A 23598-nucleotide genomic window follows, 5' to 3' on the forward strand; every position below is an offset into this window, starting at 1 on the left:
GAAGAAAGGCTACCGTTTCTTAGCTGCAAGGAACGGGGGAGACCACAGAGCTTTTAATGACAGTGTATAACTGTGTATCCCAACACGCAACCTCTCCAGCTGGGCGCCAGAGTCCGCGCTCAGCTTCAGAGTGCGCCTGCGCCAAGTCCTGAGCGGCGTGGTTGCCTGGAAACGGTGGAGCCGCGGTTCAAGCCCGCGGGTCCCGGCTTCACCATGGCCAAATTCGTACTCGCTGGTGAGTGATCCCCGCGTCCGCCCGCAGATCGCTCAAAACACTGACAGCTACTCTCCTCCTATGACCGCTTGCCAGTGATCTTCTTAACTGGCTTATGTTCTAACAACTCCAGCCTCTATATGGACAACCCAGGCTTTATTATGCTTTCATTCAAAAATGTATGTTGGGCAGTGACTGTGTACAAAGCACTGCTGGACACAGGGGATACAGTGAGGGGAAAGACACATCCCTGCCTTCGAGGAGCTTTCAGTCTCCTGGGATACAGAAGCATGTAAACAAGTACTTTTGATACAGTGTGATTGATGCAATGGGGGGTATGTGCACAGGGCTCTGGGGGTGTTACAAGAGCTGATTTGTGAAGGTTTGGAATAGGGAGGACATTCCAGAAAAAGGCACAGAGGCTAGAAGTGTCATGGCCTCTGAATATGGAGGAAGTGACTGGACCTGGGGCAAGAATGGGAGCAGAAGCCAGATCCTTGCACTTCAAGAACACCAAGCAAAGGTGTTTGAACTGTATGCTGAAAGCAACGAGGAATCATTTAAAATGTTTAAGCAGGAGGGTATCTTAATGAGCTTGCATTTTAGGAAACCCACCTTGTCAGCAGTGGAGGGGACGGACTGGAAATGTCGACTGGCATCCAGAAAACCACCAAAGAGGCTTTTACTGCAGCAGGCTATTGTACCTGCCTCCTTTCCTCTCAGCAAGTTTCTCCAAAGGGTAGACTGCTCTTCTATCTCCAGGTCCTCCTTCCACTCAATCTGGTTTCTACTTCTGCCTCCTTTCAGAAATGGCCCTCACCGAAGTCACCAATGACTTTACAGAAGCTGTCCAGTCCTTGTCTTATTTGACCTCTTTGATGCCTTAACACAATTGTCATCTCCCATCTGCCTGAAAACCTATTTCCTTTGCTCCTTTATTCATTCAGAAGAGTATTTTTGAGAACGTTGCATTTGTGGCAGTGGCAGGGCTGGGTTCTGTAGGAGCAGGGGCAGTGGCAGGGGACCTTTCTTAGGCAAAGACTTCCCAGAAGAAGTGATTTTTTAATCAGGGTCCTGAAAGATGAGTGTTACCTATCAGAGAGGAAATAAGTAGGGAGGAGGAAAGTAAATTAGGCACGGGTAGCAGGGAGTGGGGCTGCAATGAGGAAAGCTAGTTTGGTGATTTTTGAGAGTATACAATAAGCAGAAAATTGAAAAATATTTAGTAGGGTTGGAGCATAGAGTACAAGGAAGAGACTATCATATGTTAAGGCCAGAGTTAGATAATGCTATTCTTGTGAGCCACGTTCAATATTTTTTAGATGTATTTATTTCTATTTATATTTATTTTTGGCTGCATTGGGTCTTCGTTGCTGTGCACGGGCTTTCTCTAGTTGCAGCGAGTGGGGGCTACTCTTCATTGCAGTGCACGGACCTCTCATTGTGGTGTCTTCTCTTGTTGCAGATCATGGGCTCTAGGCACGCGGGCTTCAGTAGCTGCGGCACGCAGGCTCAGTAGTTGTGGTGCACAGGCTTAGTTGCTCCACGGCATGTGGGATCTTCCCGGACTGGGGCTCAAACCCTTGTCCCCTGCACTGGCAGGCGGATTCTTAACCACTGCACCACCAGGGAAGCCCTCAATATTTTAAACTTTATCTAAAGTACATGGAAGGTTTTTGGAAGGAGATACATAATCAGATTTGCATTTTATCTGAGTGTTATTGCTACAATGTGAGAAGAAAAAGACTGGGTGCCCAGAGCCCAGTTAGGTACTGTAGTCCAGGAAGGAAATACTGGTGGCCTGGTCTAGAAAGGTGGGCAATGGAAATGGGAAGAAGTGAATGGACTGGAGAGATATTAGGGAGGAGAATCTATAGAACTAGACATGTAACTAGGTGGAGGAAGAAAGGAAGGGAGAAGAAAGAGTTAAAATTTTTCCCAAGCAGTAGTTTGCATAACTGGGTAGATGGGAAGTCATTGAAAAAAAGCAGAAGGGTAGGCTTTATACTCTGGGTACTGTTAATACTCTTAAATAACTGGGTAGATGAACATAAAGGACATAAGAGAAGGAGCAAATTTAGTAGGGGAGTGGTGGCAAAATCTGTCATAGACATGCTGAGTGCCTATGAGACATTTAGAAGGAGTTGAAAAAATACAGGAGGGTGTAGGCATCTAGATAAGGAGATAGTTCTGAACTGGAAATACAGATTTCTACTTGAAACCAAAGGAGTGGAGGAGATTATCCAGGAAGGATCATAGCGTATGAAGATAAGATGCCTTGTAGAATGCTAACCTTTTAATGCATTAATAAAGGAATAGGAACCTAAAAGTGTAATGAGGAGTGGCCAGAGAAGTAGGAAGAAAACCTGAAGGATGCCCCCACCATAGTGGGTATTTCAAGAGTTGGAGACAAATGCTACCAAGGGTCAACAAGAAAAGGATCAAAAAGTATCCAATGGATTTAGGGATATGGAGGTCCATGGTGACCTTCTAGAGAATTATGGGAAAAGCCAGATTGCAGTGGCATGAGAAATGGAAGTGAGGAACTGGGGATGGCAAGTGTAGAGAACTATTTCAAGAACTATTTCAAGTTTTAATAGAAAAGGGCAGGTAGAAGGCAATGGCTGAAGGGGCTTTTTGTTTCTCAGGACAGGAGAGACTTAAATATAATGAGTATATTTTAATTATGGTAGAAACAGGCCATTAGAAACAGAGCTAATATGCTAGAAAAAGGGGATAACCAACGGAGGTGGAAGAGGGTGGTGTTCAGAGCATAAGTGGTGAGACTGGATCTGGATAAGATGTAGGATCCCTCTTCCACTGAATAGAAGAAAGAAGGGAAGGATGAGTCCAAATGCAGATAGGCTAGTAGGTTTGATGGCAGGAGGTTGGGGGATTTCCCAACTGATGCCTTTCTGTATGATTTGGTTTAGTTTGTGTAAAGTAGAAAGCAGAGTTTTCTGCTGTCTTCTGATAGTACAGAAAAATATTGGAGAGAAGGAAGAGGCTTGAAAGAAGTAGACAGTTTGGAATGGTAATTGTAGAGACCAGAAGAGAGTGCTGCCAAGGGAAACAGAGGGATCTCCAGGAAGAATTGAGGACCCGTTGAGACTGGTGACCATGAATTTGTAATAGTGCCGCTCTGCTTGGTTCTATCATGTTTATCCAGGGGTGCCACATACATGAAACCCAGGCACAGAAAAGGCAAGTTACTGGGTTCATTCAGGGTGAAGGGCTTTTACCAGGCTTACTTGCCAGAAGCACAGTGGGGCAAGAGAATTGAAGACATGAACCTGAAGAGTGGTCTGAATTCATGAGCCATGGATTTGAACTAAACAGGGAGGCTAATAGCCAGGGGGAGTTTGAGAGGGGTTGATGACTTAGAAGTCACCAGGAGGTTGAAGAACTGGTGATTGGGAGTAATCGGGGAAGAATGCTATAGAGAGGGTTCTGCCCTTGGCCCCGCCCCTCCTACTCTTCCGGACAGCCAGTCCCACCAACTTTAGTGGCTGTCACTTTCTCTGTGTTTATGCCTGCAATATCTGTATCCTAAGACTTTGCCTTTTAGTAGCTACTAATGAGTAGTTCATTATAAGTAGTTCATGCTTAATTAGTAGCCTGGCAGCCTCTTAGAGGAAGTGAGGTCTAATATAGCACTGGAGGAGAATAAATATTCAATAGTCTTTTTTCCTTTCCACATTTTATTACTAATGATTCTGATCTCCTATGAAATTCGTTTTATTTTGCCAATATAATAAAAATCAAAAGTTTATGTTATGGCAGTTTATGCTATAACTATATAAATTATATTGTAACTGTATGATTAATTCTGTAATTATATGACACATACTTGTAACTACATGATAATTTCCATGTGATGAAAGAAAATATTGCTAATTTGAATTTTTTAGGTAGAGCAGATTGCCCATATTATGCTAAAGCAGAACTTCTGGCAGATTATTTACAAACGAATCTTCCTGATTTTCGGATACATAAAATTACACAACATCCTGATGTTTGGGAGGTAAGAGGCCTTTACAGTTTGTTAAACTTACACACACAGAAAAATGTGTTCTGATTTAATTAAATATTAGCTAGTGTATCAGATAACTTTCCAGTAATGAATGTTCATGTACTATTGATATTTTAATATTAGTCAAATAAGTCCTGACTTATCAGCCTCAAAACATTATTTATGTTTTTTTCCTAGTACCTAATAGAACAAATGAGGCCCTAACCAGTAAGTAGAATCAATTTGGCTTGGTCTTTCCCCCACAAGAATCCACATAGCTTATATTGCACTTTTTAACTTTCAAGTCTCCTTCGTATTGATTTCTAATGGCATGAGGGACTTGTTTATTTGACACACCCTTCTTTGGGACTGAGATGGAAATTTGGGTGAAGGAGTTTCCTTTGCTGGGGAGTGCTCTTGGGAACAACATCCTTAGAAAGAATGAGGGCAGCAGGACTGGGCACTGGGGGAAGTTGAACTGCCGTACAGCTCTAACAGAGGGCTCAGCCAGCCCTACAGGGAACTCTGAAGCTGGGATGGCCCTTCAGAGATAGGAGGCCAGGCTTTTGTTCTCCTACAGCTAACAGTCATAGGATGTGGGCTGCCCTGGGGAAGAGACTTAACCTTAGGCAAGGGAACATCCTTTGGCTGAGGTCAGTTTCCAGAGAGAGACTCAGCACTGAGCCATCAACAGCCAATACACCTCGTGGCAGGGGGAATGAGTGCCTTGGTCACGAAGGAGGAATAGAGACTACACGTGACCGGATCTGCTCGTTCACCAGTTGTGCCTTTTGGGTCGACATGCTGCATGTAATACGTTCACACCGTCTGGGAACAGCTCTTCCAGAATTCTGGTTGGCATCTCTCCCCAGGGAAACTTTATAAGAGGAAGTTTAGTTAAATGAACAATAGTCTCCACTGCACATCATTTCAGCACTACACATCATTCAGCACCATAACTGACTCATCACCTTTCTTCTCTTCTATCCATTGTAGATTCCCCTCACCCTCTGCTGATTCAGGTGACTTATTAGGTGTGGTGGTGACTTACACCTGTATCCTTAGGGGTCTGAGCCCTCGTCTCTATTCCCTTTTCAGGATATGACTGTTGCACCTGTCCTTTTGTTGTCAAAATTGAGCAAGGCACTACCAAGGATGCCTCAATGGATTACCTAGATGCCAACCATTCTTTCCTGCCCACATTGGGTAATAGCTGCCCTACGAGCTCCTGATCAACAGGGGCAATTACCCCTTCCATGATGGTAACTCCTTTCCTTACTGGCTGATCTCTTGGCACAGGAGCCCTAAGTGACCATGTGGCAGCCATAGATTAAAGTTTAATGGGGCTCTTCCTGATAGAAGCACCCCTCACCCTGGGTGGGTCCCTGGGAGTGATGGTAAGCAGGGTCACTCTTAATTCCATCCTTGGTTCCTGGATTCATGTATTCGACCTATTGGGGCAAAACTCTATTGATTTGTGGTATATATTGCATCCTGAAAGATGGTACCCCCATCCTTGCAAGGTATCAGTCTCTAAGCTGGTGCCTGCATCTTCAGAGTGTTGTTCCATCCCTCTATCATGCTGCTAGATGTTGCCATATATGATAGGGCCAGTGGGTCCCTGGTTTCATGCCCAATGTCATGCATCCTTTACTTTAAAATGGGTTTCTTGGTTCAAAGTGATGTTATGCAGGATCCCACGTTGGTAGGTTAAATATTTTGAAAAGCCTTGAACAGGGTGCTGGCCAAAGTCCTGCAAGCAATAAAGGCAATTCTTTATCCAGAATATATGTTGATTAAAATCAAGGTGAATCACTGCTCTTTCCAGGGTAGAAGGGGTCCAATGTAATCAGATTGCCACCAAGAGGCTGGTTGTTGTCTTTGAGGGATAGTGCCATTAACAGGAGGTCTGTGTTGATCTCTGTTAATGGCAGCAGCAATGGCTAGATGAGCTTTGATGAGTGATAACTTGTTTTCTCAGACCGTTGCATAAGCTCTAACTTTTTCATGTCCCCATTGTGCCTTCAGCTGTCTAAGTTATCTTACTGCTGGGTTGCTTAGTGCTTCTGTCATAATAGATGTTCTCCGGTTGGCACTGCCCCCTGTCCTCTTTTATTTCAGAATTCTATCATCCCAATTGCCATGGGGCCCAGCTCTATAACAGCATGTCATTTAACAGCCATGGCTCAGAATTGACAGCCACGCCAGGCTTCTCAGTGATGCTGAGACCCCTCTCATCGGTGCATTCCTTGTCACCTTGGTGAATGTGGTGTCCTCCAGGCCCTTCCAGAGAATATAGGTGACCAGTAGTTTTCCAGCCTTCCGTCATAGCATATCCACTCTAGCGAGCCCATTTTTTCTAAGCTTTTTCATCCCTTCTTCCATGGCCTTCCATGACAGTTCTGTCATTTCCATTTTATTTCATCCCTTCCTCCAAGCTCTGAAGAGCCATCCTAGCAACATGTTAGCACTCTCTTCTGAGGTCTTTGTCAGGGCGTACACTCTTGAATAGCAGAAGAGTGATTCATTTTGATAAATTCTCTCTTGTCCAGCTTTATGTTCCACTCTTGATTCAGCACCCTCAGGGTCCAGTCCTGTACATATTCTTCCAGCTCCTGCCAGGACATCACCATGCCCTGCTTGCTGCTGAAGGTCCTTTGAGGTAGAGTCTCTTTCTTCTAGATTCCCAGTATTTCACTGGTCAGGCTATGTTGTGACTAGAGGGGCCATGGGGGAATCATCATGGTGGAAACATCAACAAGGGAAATTCATTTGTAAGGTTTTATTTCTAAGGTAGCTTCATGATACATTCCTCCAAAGACAAGAATGTTGCCATGTACTTTACCCATAGAAATGTTGCATTCTGTCTCTATGCAGATATTGTCATTGGAAGGCCTGGTGTACACAAACCAGATAATGATGATTTAAACTTTTTCTAGTAAATATTATCAGAAATCCCCAGATAATTTTTAGCTCATTAATTCCATCTAAAAAATATAAACTATACTCCCATATTTGGAAAGCAATATCAAATTTATATGGCCCTAAGACCAGAGACATCTCATACAGAAGACCATTTGAGTTGGAAAACTCAGCTTATTTTTTAAGCCAAACCCTTGCACTTCAGGTCTACTCAGGAAAGAAAGCAACATTCAGTACCTTTATTTGGTCGATGAATTCGAATATTCTTTCTTACTTGATTAATTTGTTACTCAACTTATCACTATTTCTATACTTATATTTTACAGTTTAAAGATATCTAAATTTTATTATGTATACACAGAGGTAGTAAGAAAAAAAAAACTGGGCTTCCCTGGTAGCGCAGTGGTTGAGAGTCCGCCTGCCGATGCAGGGGACACGGGTTCGTGCCCCGGTCCGGGAAGATCCCACATGCCGCGGAGCAGCTGGGCCCGTAAGCCATGGCCGCTGAGCCTGTGCATCCGGAGCCTGTGCTCCGCAATGGGAGAGGCCACAACAGTGAGAGGCCTGCGTACCGCTAAAAAAAAAAAAAAAACAAAAACAAAAACTAGTATTTTAATGTTTGAACTCTAAAGCATTGAATTGAATTCCAAGGCAGATTCAATGTGTGACTTCTCGTGGACTATATCATTCAATAGGAGTGGCTGAAAGAGTTGTGTAAAAAGAATAAGTGGAGTCACAAAAATTCCCCCATCATCTGGAGAGAGCTGTTGGATCGTGGAGGAAAGGGTTTGCTTTTGGGAGGATATAAAGAGTTCCTAGAACATGCCCAGGTATACAAATTAAGTTGATTTATCTGTCTAAAACATTATTGTTCTCTCCTATTATTATATTTTTCAAATGTCTTGCTTTCTAAGGTATTCTCTCAGCTCTCTTTTTACTCTATTTGGGCTTTAAACAAGAACTTTCCATTATAGCCATTGTCAGCTATTCTGGTGTTGATTTTTTCTTTCCCAATATTTAGCTTTACTATGGTGTCACCTCTAGCATGACGACTGAGCTGATGAAGACAGTTGCTCAAGAGAACCTGGGGGCACACATAGAAAAAGAGCTGGAGAAAGAAGCCCTGAAAGGTCTCATCAGCCCCTTGCAGGTCTGGATCACCAGGTGGGACCGTCACATCCCAGGATTCGTGAGGTTGGCTTTTTATGTTTAGAAGGACAATGATGTAGGATTAATTACATGATGGAAGAATATCTGAGTGTCAAGTTTGAGATTTGTATGTATGTATACGAATATTATAGATATGTAATATATGTATATGCATATATATCCCCTAGTGTAGCCCCATGTATGAGTTTTAGACTATATATAGATTTAATGTGTATGTAATATGCATATAATACACATACATACTAAATCTAAGAGCAACTTTATAGCAAAGATATTTACTCTGCATAACTGTCTCCAGCTCTCCTGCCCTCATTCTGCGTGTCTCATGCTGTCTGCTGCTCATACCGTCTTGCTCTTCGCCTCACTGTCCTTCCTTCCCTCTCCCTTGTTTCCTTCCTTCCCTCCCCCATCTTCCTGACCGTTGCCCTCTTCCTCTTTCCCACTTGCTAGAGTTGTCCTCATCCTTAGCTCTTGCATGTGCACTCATTCTCAGTAACCTCACCCCCCTCACTCTTGCCCCGTCTCACTTTTTCTCCTCGTCACTCTCACTCTCAGTGGTGGGTGGACACATTCGATGCTTGTCATCGCTTTTTCTCTCTACCTCTGTGCTCTGTCTCTCTCTTTGTCCTTTGGCTGTCCATCTTGCTCTATCTCTCCCTCCCCCTTTCCTTTCCCCACCTCTCAGTCTGTCTCTCACACTGCCCTTCTTGCTACCTATGTGTGTATCCTAATATACAGGCTCATCTGAAAAATTATTTGTTATTAGGAAAGATTCCAAATGCAGAAAAGAACTGAGAATGATGTAATAACTGTACATGAACTTTACACCCAAATTTAATAATATTACATCTGCTTTAGAATTTTTTTAATATTTATTTATTTATTTGGCTGCGCTGGGTCTTAGCTGCAGCACGCGGGATCTTTATTTGCGGCATCCGGGCTCTTATTTGCGGCATGCGGGCTCCTCCTTGTGGCCTGCGGGACCCAGCTCCCCGACCAGGGATCGAACCTGGGCCCCCTGCATTGGGAGCACAGAGTCCTAACCACTGGACCACCAGGAAAGCCCCTAGATATTTTTAAAGGATTAAAATGGTACAGATGCTCTTGAAAACACCACTGCACCTCTCTCCAAACCCACTGTGAAAAAATGCCTGGATGCATTTCTAAACTCCCCCTCAGGGGTCATTAGGGCTCTCAGTTATCAGCCAAGCTATAGAGTACTCAAATACTGGCTGAATTGTGGGTGCAGATACATGATACCTCGCCTATGTTGATCCTAGGCTTCTTTATAAGGATTTGGAAAAATAGGGCTTTCTAAAAGATGTCATTACTTTGCAGATAAGGGTACAAAATAGAAAAGAGTTATGGTTAAATGAAACTGATTTCCTTATCTTTTTTTAAAAAGAATATAAACACGTAATTACAGTAATATGACACAGTTCTTTTAAATTTTGCTTTCTGCCTATTCTATTTAATTTGAAAAGCCTTATAAACAGGTACATTTCTTACTTTTGTATTGTTTTCAGATTGCCAAAGCAAGAAGTTAGCAGTGAGAATTATTTTGTTCTACTTTTGATTTCTAGCCTTAAAAATGTCTGTGCAGCTGTGTATGCCAATTTAATATATTAAATCACCCTATTAATGCACGTGCAGAAGAATATCTATTAAGAATAAAGACTGGGGACTTCCCTGGTGGTACAGTGGTTAAGAATCCGCCTGCCAGTGCAGGGGACATGGGTTCAAGCCCTGGTCCGGGAAGATCCCACATGCCGCGGGGCAACTAAGCCCTTGCGCCACGACTGCTGAGCCTGAGCTCTAGAGCCCATGAGCCACAACTACTGAGCCCGCATGCCACAACTTCTGAAGCCCTCTCGCCTAGAGCCCGTGCTCCACAACAAGAGAAGCCACCGCAATGAGAAGCCCGCGCACCACAACGAAGAGTAGCCCCCGCTCGCTGCAACTAGAGAAAGCCCGCGCACAGCAATGAAGACCCAACACAGCCGAAAATAAATGAATAAATAAATTTATTTAAAAAAAAGACTTCAATACATGGTTGATACTTAAAAAAAAAAAAAAGAATAAAGCCTGAAAAGGAGCAAAAGATTTAACCATTCGTAATCGGCTTTGCATTTTTATTAGTGCATCGGCTCCTGCCTGCTACAACCTAATTCCCATCTTGACAAGTGGTGAAGTGTTTGGACCACATATGGAAATTATCATAAACCTATTTGACAACAAGCAGGCAGAAGAGAAACTCACACGCCTTGTGAATGAGGCTCAGGACCTGGCGTCGCCCTTCCTGCAGAGTGTGTCCGTCTGCACCCGAGCGGAGGAGGCCTTCCGCCAGGCCCACGTGATCATCATCCTCGACGACCACGTGGACAAGGAGGTGTACAGTTTGGAAGACTGCATCCGAAGCAGGGCTAGTCTGTGCCACCTCTACGGATCCCTGATTGAGAAAAATGCTCATGATTCCGTCAGAATTATTGTGGGAGGAAAAACCTTTGTGAATCTCAAAACGTCTTTGCTTATGAGATACGCCCCAAACTTCGCCCACAATATTATCGCTGTGGCCTTGGGCGTAGAAGGCAAAGCGAAGGCAGCGCTGGCCAGAAAACTGAAAACGACTCCGTCATGTGAGTGAGCTCCCGTTTCCATGTCTGGTTTTAAACAGCGTGATTTCACAGCAGCTAGGAAGAACACTGTCCCCTCTAAAATCAGTCGGGATATCTGGACTAGAAACTATGAAGCAGAGGCCAAGAACTTCTGATTGTGGGATTTCACTACTGTGCATTTTCTTTCTACTAGCTTTTATGACTAGCTGATCTTTTCCCATCATTATAAAAATTAAGAAACAAGTATTTAAATAATAAGATTTCTATTTTTCAAGTAGTAATTTGAAACTTAATATTCCTTTTTTTTTTCCCCCGTGATAGTAGTCAACCAGTGTAATCGGTGTTTTTTAAAAAAATACTCAGGGCTCTGTTAAAGTGACCCCACCTCACTTCCCACCTGTGTGACTTGGGGCAAATCACTTAACCTTGCTGTGCCTTGCTTCCTCACCTGTAAAATGAGGATGTAAATAGCACCTACATCCTAGAATTGATGCAAGGATTTAAAGAGATAATGTTTCTAAAGTGCTTGGAGGAGTGCCCGACACATGGTAAACATTTGCAAGGATAGTAAACTTGTTAAGGTGATTATGCTATCTGATCAGTTTCTGCTCCTAATAATCTTTGTACTTATAGAGGTCAAAATCACAGGAGGATGAGACAGAATCAGAAAATGGATTTTTGTATCTAAAGGGGGAGTGCTGTATCTAAAAATATTTGTCATGTTTGACAGACTTTAGCTATTTGTGCCCTTAGATGGAGCAGGTGCAGCAAAGCCCATTTAGAATGCCAGGAAATGCAAGGCATGACATCAAGCAAAATTGGGAAGACAGTGAAATGTGAGCCTACAATGCTCTCAGTCATATCTATAAAGGACTTTGGTGAGCCCCTAACACATTAGGGCAAAGCCCTGGGACCATAACTTCTGGTATTCTTGCATACAAATCATTAGTGTCTTACCCCCAGGGTCAGTGCATACCTCAGCCAAATGGATACTAAAATTATTCAGTAGGAAAACATTTCCTAATCATTTTATCTGTGTTATCAACCTTATATGTATATGTGTAGATACTGATTTCTCACAAAAGATCTATGATACACTGATGAAAGTGCCAAGAAGAGGCAGTGTCACAAAATTTAAAACAGGGTAGTCACTTTCAACCAGAAAGCTGCTCTCCTGTGGGTCTGGTGGTACCATAAATTCTAAACCCTGCTGTATTCAAAGCCGATAAGCACAGGAGCAGCAGAAAAAAGAAAAGTGGAGACAAGTTGGGACAAAAAAAGGGAAATGTTAGAGGGACGGCTGTTAAAATGGAATTGTCAGTGGAGTAGTAAGGAGGAAGTTGGCAAAGACAAAGACAGAGTTAAACAAAGTAATATGAACTAGAAAAACCATCAGGGAGAATTATTCCAGGAGAATTCCAGATGCCAAGAGGGGAGCAAACCTTTTCAGGATATCCCTTGAGTTCAGTTCACACATAAACCTGTTTCTCAGACTATGTACATTGGCTTAGTTGGAACTCTTTCTGTACAAGTGACAGAAAGTCCACTCAAAGCGACCAAAGTCAGAGCTTTTTTTCCACGTAACTGAAGAGTGCAGGAGTAGTTCTTATTTGGGCCATAGCCGGATGCTGGGGTTCAAGGGATGATGTCAAGCTTGGTTTGTGCTCTCACTTGGCTCATCACTCAGCTGTGTTTTCCTTAGCTTTGATCTGATTCTCGGATAGGCTTTCTCTAAAAAGTGGCAAAATGGCTACCAGCATCATAGCTTAACTACCCCAGTAGAAAAAGAGCATTCTCTCTCGATTATTTGTATAAACGTAGCAGAATAATATCTCATTGACTGGGCTTGGACCACATGCCCTTCTCCAAGTCAATCAGTGTGGCCAGAAATCTAGAATCTAGGTCTGATGCCTATTGATAGACCTGAGGGGTGAGGACAGCTTCACCCAAACCAAATGGCCTGAAATTGGGGAAGGGTACCTATTTAAAGAAATCCAGTGTGCTGTTAAAGAAAAAAAGTAAGAAGAGATGTTAGGACAAAAAAATAAATAAATAAATAAAGCAGATGTCCGCTATAATTTTCTCTAGCTTGATTTAAGGCATTTAGAGCTATAAAGGGCCTTAAAGCTTTAAGAAAAATTCTTTTCCCTCCTGCCTGCCTTTGAACACAACTCTGTAAGTGTGTGATACTTGGAGCTGCTGCAGTCATTTTAGGACCATGAGGGGAAGGCCAAGAGAGTAACATCTTTGAGCTGCTTAACAAGCACCAGTGTCACTGCCTACCTCGACTTGTTATCTGAGAAAAGTAAACTCCTTCTAGTTAAGCCAAGTCAGAAGGATATTCTGTTACTTGAAGCCAACAGCAATCTTATACAGAACAGGAAAGAATTTAATCTCCGTAACAGCAAGTGGTGTGACCTTTTAAGTGAATTAAGTTTTTAAAGAAATAAGTTTATAAATAAATCAATAAAATCCCCTATTTTCACTTCAGATACATTCCCAGAAAATCCACAATTATTAGAGAGAATTATTAGAGAGAATTTCATATATTAGAATCATATGAAATACCAATTCCTATTTCTCTCTACCCCCATCCTCTTCTTTCTCTTGGTAGTATATATCACGTTGTATAGTAGTTGTTTTCTCACCCACTCCCCACTACCCCCAGAATATTGCAAGGATTTGGGCTGATTTGTTTTCTTCTGAGCCTCTCACCTAAAAGTGCCTCACACATACAAGCTAATTCAATATCTTTGTTGATGAAGATGTTCCTTGGGGTCCTCTTATTCCAGCACCTCCATTCTGCAGGAAACGAAAGGCACCCAGGGAGTCAAGTGACTTGCCCAAATTTCTACTCCAGTCTAAAATCAGGGACTCTCTGTCAGAATCAAAGCAGATAAATAATCCTCTTCATGGCAAGCAGAATGGTGAAGTTAGGACCAGAGCAGGGGTATAATTTTCAGTAGCAATTTCTTTCAGGGAGCATTTCAGTGTTCCCTGAAGTCAGTCAAATGCTCACACCATCCACGTGCATTATTAGGAATGGCCAGACTCTGATGATTAAGGAGATGATCCACATTGTTTGCACATTTTCAGGGAGCATAAACTTAAGTCTGTTTTATAGCAAAAGGACCAATTGTAAAACAACCACACAAACAGAAAGTAGACTACAGTCAATTTTTTATATTACGTTATTTTTTAAAATTTCTTTTCTTCACAGGCATCAAAGATGTGATAATTTGGGGTAATATTAGTGGAAATAACTACGTCGATCTGAGAAAAGCCAAGGTTTACAGATACGAGAGTGCTGTTTGGGGACCTCCTCACTATTCACGCCCTGTTTTAAGCCTGATTTTTGATAGGTACAGTATCTTTTTAAGTGAAGTAGTCTAACATTGAATAAATGTGTAATGTTATTATAATCATTTAAAACTCATCTTAGAAATCTGTGTGCAGAAGTAACTTTGTTCACACTCATCCTCATTTATGCTTTCTATTGAAGAAATGTAGAGAATTCCACAGAATTTCAACTAGTCATCCCCACCCCCAATTTATTTGATTTTGGAATTTTGAATTTTTATATTTCAGATTATCCTTAAAGTGGCTCACAGATTCCATTAACGTTATCACTAAAGCAAACATAAGTAAAGTGAATCTTATTTAATGTAAAGACCTCTGTCCAAGTTGAAATTAGTTGAAAAAGCTTCGAGAATAAGGAATTACAATGGTGAGCAGGCCCAGGCCATGCTGGGTGTTGGGTTCCAGGAAAGGCAGAATTGAGACGTGGTGAGGGGCACCATCTCTGGAGCCAAGCCACCTGGGTTGGAATTCTCATTCAGCCACTCATTAGCTGTGTGACTTTAGAGAAGTTACTTAACGTCTTTGTGCCTCGGTTTTTCCATCTGCCAAGTGGAAATGGTAGCAGAGTATGGGTATTATAGGGTCATTGGGAAGATGAAATGGGTTAAGACAGGCAAAGCACTTAGAAACTGTGCCTGTCACAGTCAACACCACCATTACGAAAAGGCCATGGAAGGAGGAAGGGGGAGGAACGCCTTTGGAACAAGTTTTGAAACTTTGCAGCGCTTTCCCAGTGGTAGCATGTCCTTTCCATCACCCCTTTCTTCCCTTCCCTTCCTTTACCCACACCTAGAAATTGTGTCCCTGGACTCATTGTCTTGGAGCACGGTTCCTCTGCATTGCTGCGTGTGTGCGGGCAGCATCTCCTGGAGGTGTATCGTGCCGGCTTAGCAAGGGCAGCTGTTTCATGCTTGTTCTAGTCCAGCTGGACTGTTCCCCGGGTTTAAACTTCAGATTAGAAAATGTAATTATTTCCTTAGTTCTCAATGTGAATAATTTAACATTTCATGATACTATTTTTTTTTAAATGAAGGATACCATTGGTTCCAAGATAGCCTCTATGGAGAATAAATTCTTTGATGAAATTAATTGTTCTTGCAGCCTTTGGCCACTTTTCTGTGTTCCATATTTATGGTATCAGGTTTTTAGTTTGAAACTTTAGGACTCCTTTCTGCTCTGTTTCATTACTTTTCAGTTGACTCTTTATGGGATTAAAGAAGCTTGAAGAAGGGGCGCAGGAAGTTATATTTCTGTTTTGTGGAGGTGATTTCTTGTACTCAGATCCATTGACCCAGGGAACATTCTTATTCGTTCCTATTCCTTCCTCCATTGTAAAATTGTTTCTTTCTCTCCTTACAGTGAGTGGGTAAACAGAGAATTTGTGGAAAGTCTTAAAAAGTTCACCGCCACAGGAAGACAATTTGGGGGCATCTTAGCTGCACACAGTATAGCCACTACGTTGAAATACTGGTACCATGGCTCACCCCCTGGGGAGATTGTGTCTTTGGGGGTACTGAGTGAAGGTAAATCTGGGTTTTTCATATCTTACGATATTTTAAAACCTCCATGTATGCCTTATGCTCCTACTTTTGTGTCCTTACCTAGACAGACTCCTACCTCTTTTTTTTTTTTTTTTTTTTTTTTTTTGCGGTACGCGGGCCTCTCACTGTTGTGGCCTCTCCCGTTGCGGAGTACAGGCTCCGGACGCGCAGGCTCCGGACACGCAGGCTCAGCGGCCATGGCTCACGGGCCCAGCCGCTTCGCGGCACGTGGGATCTTCCTGGACCGGGGCACGAACCCGTGTCCCCTGCATCAGCAGGCGGACTCTCAACCACTGTGCCACCAGGGAAGCCCGTCCTACCTCTTTCAAGGCTCTGTAAGCTCTCTGGATTTTCACAGTTCCATAATCATTCATTCATGCATGCATTCCTTCAGTTATCCATTCAGCAGTGCAACAGTATTTTGTGTGCATGCACTGGGAACACACATAGGGAGTAGGCCTGGCTTTTGCCTTTCAGGAAGCTCACAGCAGAGTAAAGGAGAGCCACATACATAAATGAAATACTTCTGTTAAGTTTTTCTCACTGTATCCCTACTGAGGAAGGGAAAGCAAGGTCAATTTTCAGCAGGCAGCAGGAAGAATCAGGACCGGCATCATAAGGGAGGTGACACTTCAGGAAGTGTCACCTGCAAGTTTGAGTAGTTGTTTACCTGACAGACAAGTATGGAAAGAACTTCTGGGCACAGGAGCTGCAGGAGCAAAGACACAGACACACGATACAAAGGGCACAGCAAGACCCAGATCTCAGAGTACCAGGCAGCAGCGGAATGTGGAAAGCTTGCTCTCCATCCACAAATACAAAACATTTTTATATCCTTACTATTTTAATCTGCTACAAACTATTCAGAGCACTTCTACTGTTTTTTGAAAAATAGGAAAGAGAGAATAGCTGATGCTGTGTGCGCTGTAGGTTCTACCTAGAGCATGTCTTCCCTTTGTGCTTTACATTCTCCCTGAACAAACCCATCCATTCCCGAAGCTCCAGGCCTGGACCTTGCTGCTGAGCCCCACCTTGTCAAACCTTGCCACCTGGATGTCATGCTGTCACTTCAAACCAACACACACCAAACTGAACCTGTTGTCGTCCTCCCCAGTCTGATCCACCTCTTGTATCCTTTATGTTATTAATGGAACCATGATCCTTCCCATCGTTTCAGTGACTATGGTGTAGCTCACGGAAATCTCCCTAAATCCCCCAAGTCAGAATTAATCTCTGTCTCTCCTCTGTACTCACATAGCATTTGTTCCTCTATCAGAGAGCATATCACAGCCTGCCTTTATGGATGGGGTGGTTAGTCGCATACGCCCTCTGCATTAGAGTTCACCCACCCTGAGGGCAGGGCTTCGACTGGGCCTACCTGTTGCTTCTTCATGGGTAGACTCTCAATGCGACTTGTTCAATTAACGTTAACGTGCACGAACATCTGCACGTGTGAATTCAAATCACTGTGTTACCTTTTTAGTGAAATAGACATTTAAAACCTCATCTTTATCTGTAAAAGTAAGTCAGAAAGAGAAAGACAAATACCGTATGCTAACACATATATATGGAATTTAAGAAAAAAAAAATTCCCTGGCAGTCCAGTGGTTAGTATTCCCTGCTTCTACTGTTCGATTCCTGGTCAGGGAACTAAGATCCTGCAAGCCACGTGGTGCAGCCAAAAAAAAAGTTGAATTAATCTCTGTAGGAATTCATCAATAAGCAGTTCAGTGTTGGGGGCAAGTGAAGAGCAAGTGATCATTGTGTTCCTGAAATGGTACCACGTATGTAAACCCTCATCTGCTGTTCACTCATAAGGCTGACTCTCAAATAGAGAGTGAACAGAGGGCCTGGGACATCCTCTACAGAAAAGTCTTTTAGATCCTGGTTTCTTGACTCTCCTCAATATTTTGCCCTAGTGACAACACTTTTTTTTAAATTGAAGTATAGTTGATTTACAATGTCATGTTAGTTTCAGGTGTACAGTTCAGTGATTCAGTTATACATATATGTTCTTTTTCAGATTCTTTTCTCCTATAGGTTATTACAAAATATTAAGTATAGTTCCCTGTGTTATACAGTAGGTCCTTGTTGGTTATCTATTTTACATATTTTAGAGTATATATGTTAATCCCGTCCTCCTAATTTAGCCCCCCCTTTCCCTTTGGTAACCGTGAGTTTGTTTTCTATGTCTGTGCATCTATTTCTGTTTCATAAATAAGTTCATCTGTATCTTTTTTTTTCAGATTCCACATATAAGTGATATCATATGGTATTTGTCTTATTTCACTTAGTATGATATTCTCTAGGTCCATCCATGTTGCTACAAGTGGCATTATTTCATTCTTTTTTATGGCTGAGTAATATTCCATTGTATAAAAGTAACACATGTTCTTTATCCGTTCATCTGTCAATGGACATTTAGGTTGCTTCCACGTCTTGGCTATTGTAAATAGTGCTACAGTGAATATTGGGGTGCATATATCTTTTCAAATTAGAATTTTCTTCAGATATATGCCCAGGAGTGGGATTGCAGGATCATATGGTAACTATTTTTTGTTTTTTTAAGGAACCTCCATACTGGCAACATTTTTGATGACTAGAATGGCAAGAATAATCTTCTTATTTGATTGAGACACAAAAAACAGGAGGCATCTTATCTGAAGGTTGCTCAGTTAGTAATAAGCATTATCCATTTTTTTTATTTGGAGCACATTTAAACTAGGAACTGTGAGATCACCGCTTTCCCTTCCCAGTTTCTGCCCCTTGGCTCTGTGACTGCAGTAGTAGGCTGGAAGAGCAAAGGCGAGATTGGACAAGTGCTCGGCTCAGGGGCTACCTAGGGGGGCAAGGAAAAGCCAAGGAAGCAGACAAAAGGAATCCAGACAAGGTGGAAGAGAAGGACTGCATTAGTTCCCAAGGCAGAGGCAGGGCATCTGAACCCAGCAGGGACAAAAGGGATAAAGAGGGAACAACGGTTCTTCCTTCTGAGAGAAACACAGAAGGGCAAGTTGTCAGAACTCAGAGAGGTGCTCAATAAATACTTCTCGAGTAAGTGTTTCAATCTTCCCTGGGGAGGAATTTGCAGAAATTCCTCCATTATCATTAAATCCACCATTAGATCCACCATTATCATTAAAAAGCATGTACCATGTCTGTCCTTTTCTACAGTGTTACCAGGAAGGTTTATTTATCTGAGTGCTTTTGTTTTGCTTTGCTTTGTGTTTGCTCCCTGCAGGCCAGTTTGGTATTCCTGAAGGGATTGTCTTTTCTATGCCTGTGAAATTTGAGAATGGAACTTGGGTGGTTCTTACAGATCTCGAAGACATTGAAATAAGTGAACAAATAATGACCAGAATGACAAGTGATCTAATTCAGGTAATGTCAGAATAGCTCCAAGGGAACTGACTTCAATAATAGCCTGAAACCGATTCCCCTAGATCAAGGCATACACTGATTTTCTGTGGGTTCGATTTGCATCTTATTCCTAAGAACAATAAGGAGGCAATAAAGGTTTGAAGAAATCAGCAGAAGAACACTACTCATTTGGTTATGTAATTTCTAGTATGTTAAAAACAGTTGTTGGTTACTTAAACATCAAGAATCAAAGTGTTTTTCTATTAAAGAATGATTGTTAGTAATTGTGGTCATTTAATTCTCTGATTACAAAATTTTTCCACAGGAGAAACTTGTTGCACTTGGAGAGTTGATAAATTTTCAGCCATATCAATCAGGTAATCTTTTAGATATGATGTTTTACTGGGCTGCTATTAAAAGAGTATTAAAATATATGTTAAAATGGAATCACTATTTAATATAAATAAGTATAATTCATATTTCCTCACTTTTAAGGTAATTTATTGACAAAATAAACTACCAGGTTTAGTGTGTCCTTTGAAATAAAGTTTCTTAAAAGAATGCTAAAGAAATCACATCTTAAAGACACTATTGCCTTATAAAGTTTATGTATACCATATGTATTAGTTTCCTAGGGCTGCCGTAACAAATTACCACAAATTGGGTGGCTTAAAACAACAGAAATTTATTGTCTCATAGTCCTGGAGACCAGAAGACCTAAATCAATATGTCAGCAAGGCCATGCTCCCTCTGAAGGCTCTAGGGAAGAATCCCTTCTGTGCCTCTTCTAGCTTCTGGTGGCAGTGATTGGCATTCTTGGCTTGTAGCTGCTTCATTCCAGTCCCAGCCACGGTCTTCACAAGTCTGTCTTCCCTCTGTGTGTGTCTATGTTGCCAAATCTCTTTCTCCTTATAAGAACACCAGTAATTGCATTGGGGGCCCACCTTAATCCAGTCTGACCCCATCCTAACTTAATTATATCTGCTAAAACTAATTTCAAGTAAGGTCACATTTACTGGTACCAGGGAGCAGGACTTCAACATATCTTTTTTGGGGACACAATACAACCCACAACACTACAGTTACTTTTAGGTAACTTAAAAAAAATAAATTTCAATAAGCTTATTTTTCCTATTGGTATTTTCTCTAATTGTAAACTTACAAGGAAGTGGTCTCATCTTTCTTTCTTTCGCCTTAAAGAAAATCTCATCTGAAATATGAAAATACAAACATAAATAAATTAATTCACTTACAGAAAGGCACTCAAGTGCCTTTTGAGAGCCCAACATCCCTTCCATGTACCAGTGTTTATGGAGTGTCAACTGTAAGCCAGTGCTAAGAGATAGAAATATGGGGGTGGAGAAGATAGACCTGTTCTTGCCTTTTGAAACCTACAGTCCATCAGGGGATCATAATTTACACAAACGTCTGCAGCTGTGGTGAGACTTAGGCATGAGAAGTACAGGGTGCTGTGCTATGAGAGCTTATACCTGGGGATGTGAGCAAAGACCTTGAGGCAGGAAATCATGTCACCTTGTTTGAAAAACCACCAAAAATAGTTTGTGTGGCCAAAGCCTAACGAGATGAAGCTGAGAGAGACATGAAGGGTAGATGAGAGTTGCAGAGGCTTCTGGATGGAGAATGACCCAATCGGGTTGTGATTAGTTTGGAAAATAAATTGGAACAAGGCTAGACTGTTTGCAGGGAGACCAGTATCAGGAGGCTGGTAGCAGAGTGACACAAGGAAGTGGTGATTACAGCTGAGGCTGGAGGCTGTAGAATTTTGAGAGATATTTAGGAAGTGGAATTATCAAAGACTTGATAACAGTCTGGCTCTGGGGAATGTCAGAGGACTCAGACTTCACTTGCTTGAGCAATGGGGTGGGTTTATCAATATGGGAAAAAAATGGTAGAGGAAATTATTTGAGAAAGACAGAGGAGAGAGAGAGAGAGAGTGTGTGTGTTTGCCTATGCGTGTGTCTGTTGGGTGGCAGAGGACGGGTGCAGTGCCAGAGTAGAGGAAGGATGAGTTTAGTTTCTTACATTTTGATTCTGAAATACCTACGGGATATCTCAAATGGATACATTACATAGAGAACTGCGTACTTTCTGGAGCTCAGCAAGATCTGGACTGCAGTTATCAAATTGGGAGTTGTTGCCTATAAATAGGAATGAGGTCATGAGCATGATGGAGATTGGAGAGAGCGGGGGTGCCTGGAGGAACTTAGCCTTTAATGGTTAAGTAGAACAGGAACAGCTGACAGAGGACTGAGAAAAAGGGGCGATCAGTCAGGACAGCCCCTGAGCTCTGACACCATGGAAGACCTAAAGGCGGAGAGTGTTTCAGGAATGAGGGCTGGTCTACACTGTCAGAAGCTGCGAGGGGGTCAAATAAGATGAGGCCTGAAAAGTACCCAATGGATGTAGGACACAGAGGTCATTTGTGACTTTGATTAGAGCAATTTTGTGGAATGAGGAAGGCAGAAGTGAGACCAGAGTGGGAGGGGAGGACCGCAGCTCCCTGTGGAGCTGGGGTGCTTAGTGCTGCGGGCCTGAGGAACATGCTGGCTGCTGAGAACAGTGGGAAGGGCCCCCATCAGGATTTTCACACAATAGAAGGGCTTTCTGAAGGAGGTGACATCAAAACCAAGTCATGAGAGGAAAAAAGGCATTAGCTAAGGTGGGGATAAATGGGATGGTTGGTTCATTCAGAGGGAGCAACAAAGTGTACAAAGGTAAAGACATAAGGCAGAACTTTCTGTGAACTGCCAATTCATTTTATCTGGAAAATAAAATTTGAAGTGAGAAATGTCAGGAGGTGGAGAGGTTACTTATCTTGTTAAAACCAGTGAAGGATTTTAGGCAGGGGAGGGACAGGAGCAAGTTCAAATTTTGAAATGATCATTCTGTTCCTAATGAGAAGAATGAATTGAATGGGAGAGACCAAAAGTAGTAAGACCAATCTTTTTGCAGGTGGAGAAATGATGAGGGCCCTAATCAAGAAGTGGCCATGAAGATGTAGAGAAGGGGCTAGATTTGAAGATATAGAGTTGACAGAACTTGACCAATCTGAGATAGAGGCTAAGAGAGAGCTCCGGAGGGTCAAGAATGTCCCAGTGTTTTTGGCATCTCGACATATGGTGGTGTCATTCCCTAAGACAGCAATTCCCAAACCATCAGCCACAAATGGGTTGGGGGTGTGGAGCTAATGGTCCCCTTAGCTCCACAGACTGAGTATGGGGCAGCTGGAATCCCCAGGCTGGTTACCTCTATTGTCCTTGACATTTGCTGTGTGTGCTAAGTCATGAAAATGATTGGGAAGCTGTGGGCAAGGTAAGGAATATAAAAGGAGCAGAATTTCAAGAGGAATTTATGTCCAGTGGGTGAGGGACACATATCTCTGGAAGCCAGCAGAGAGATTTGGGCTGGAGATGAGGCTATGAAGTCATCAGCAACTAGGTGGTAGTTTTTTAGAAGCTGATAACCATGGTGGAGAGATAGATATCTGGATGTATGGGTGTTAACATTTAACTACCATTGGAGAGTGAGAGGGTGAAGATGGAGGGGTGGGAAGAGAAAGGTCATCAAGACAGCAATAGAAAACCAGCTTCAGAGCTCAGGGACAGCTTCACACAGGAAGCATCTCTGCTGCTGAGACCTAAGAGAAGGGAAGAGGTGATGGATGGGATGCAGGGAGTTATGTCGGATGGGGGGATTCAGAACAAAATGGGCAGCAAGGGCAGGTCCCAAGATTAAAAACTAGGGGAAGGGCTAGGGTTATAAGGGAAGAGGTGAAGATTTGAAATAATTTGTTAAGAGGAAAGGAGAGAAGAACAATGGAAAAAGCCAGATTTTTTTTTTTCAGAGCTGAGGGCTCAGTGGAATTTAGAGACCGTGAAATTTGTAGTAACTCCAATGAACAGTTGCGTGATTCCCTGCAAAGGTGCTCGGCTGCCTGGATGCAGGAGAGGAAACCTAGATGTATGATTTGTAGTAAGCTCTGAAATATTAGAGAGTACTGCCACCCCTGCAATTAGAATAAAACTAATACTGTACAGTATTCCAACAAAATTCTGAGTATTTCCATGACGACTTCATTTGGAATATCAAATTATTTTCCCAAAGTTTTTATTTTTCTCATTTTTTTTGTTTCCTTGTTTTACTGGTGCCCTAAATGAGTGCTCAGGTGATTTGCTCATTGGCTTTGAATATGGGAATGGAAAATGAGTACAGTTTTGTTACTTTACTTAGCATTTGGGAAGGAAGCAGGTGAGGCAGTGAAGATGAGGACAATTGCAAGAAAGCCGATGAAGTGATGGACTACAGGGGTCTCCACTGGACAAAGAAGGACGTAATAAATAGAAATAAAATTTAAAAGCTCCAGGCAGGGGTGATATTGAAAATATT

At 42.3% G+C, this 23598-nt stretch overlaps 1 protein-coding gene across 1 annotated transcript in view; it reads left to right on the forward strand.

Moving 5' to 3' along the window:
- The first annotated feature begins 213 nt into the window (after positions 1-213).
- The window catches only part of MDH1B (malate dehydrogenase 1B), a 28421-nt gene continuing 5036 nt past the window's right edge, over positions 214-23598 (forward strand). The window contains exons 1-9 of the mRNA XM_060105936.1: positions 214-235; positions 4126-4238; positions 7844-7978; positions 8170-8312; positions 10458-10954; positions 14154-14295; positions 15653-15816; positions 19073-19212; positions 19517-19568. Coding sequence (XP_059961919.1) covers positions 214-235; positions 4126-4238; positions 7844-7978; positions 8170-8312; positions 10458-10954; positions 14154-14295; positions 15653-15816; positions 19073-19212; positions 19517-19568 — 1408 coding nt within the window. The remainder of the gene's footprint in view (positions 236-4125; positions 4239-7843; positions 7979-8169; positions 8313-10457; positions 10955-14153; positions 14296-15652; positions 15817-19072; positions 19213-19516; positions 19569-23598) is intronic.

Source organism: Mesoplodon densirostris, chromosome 8 (genome assembly GCF_025265405.1).
Source record: "Mesoplodon densirostris isolate mMesDen1 chromosome 8, mMesDen1 primary haplotype, whole genome shotgun sequence".
NCBI classification, from domain to species: domain Eukaryota; kingdom Metazoa; phylum Chordata; class Mammalia; order Artiodactyla; family Ziphiidae; genus Mesoplodon; species Mesoplodon densirostris.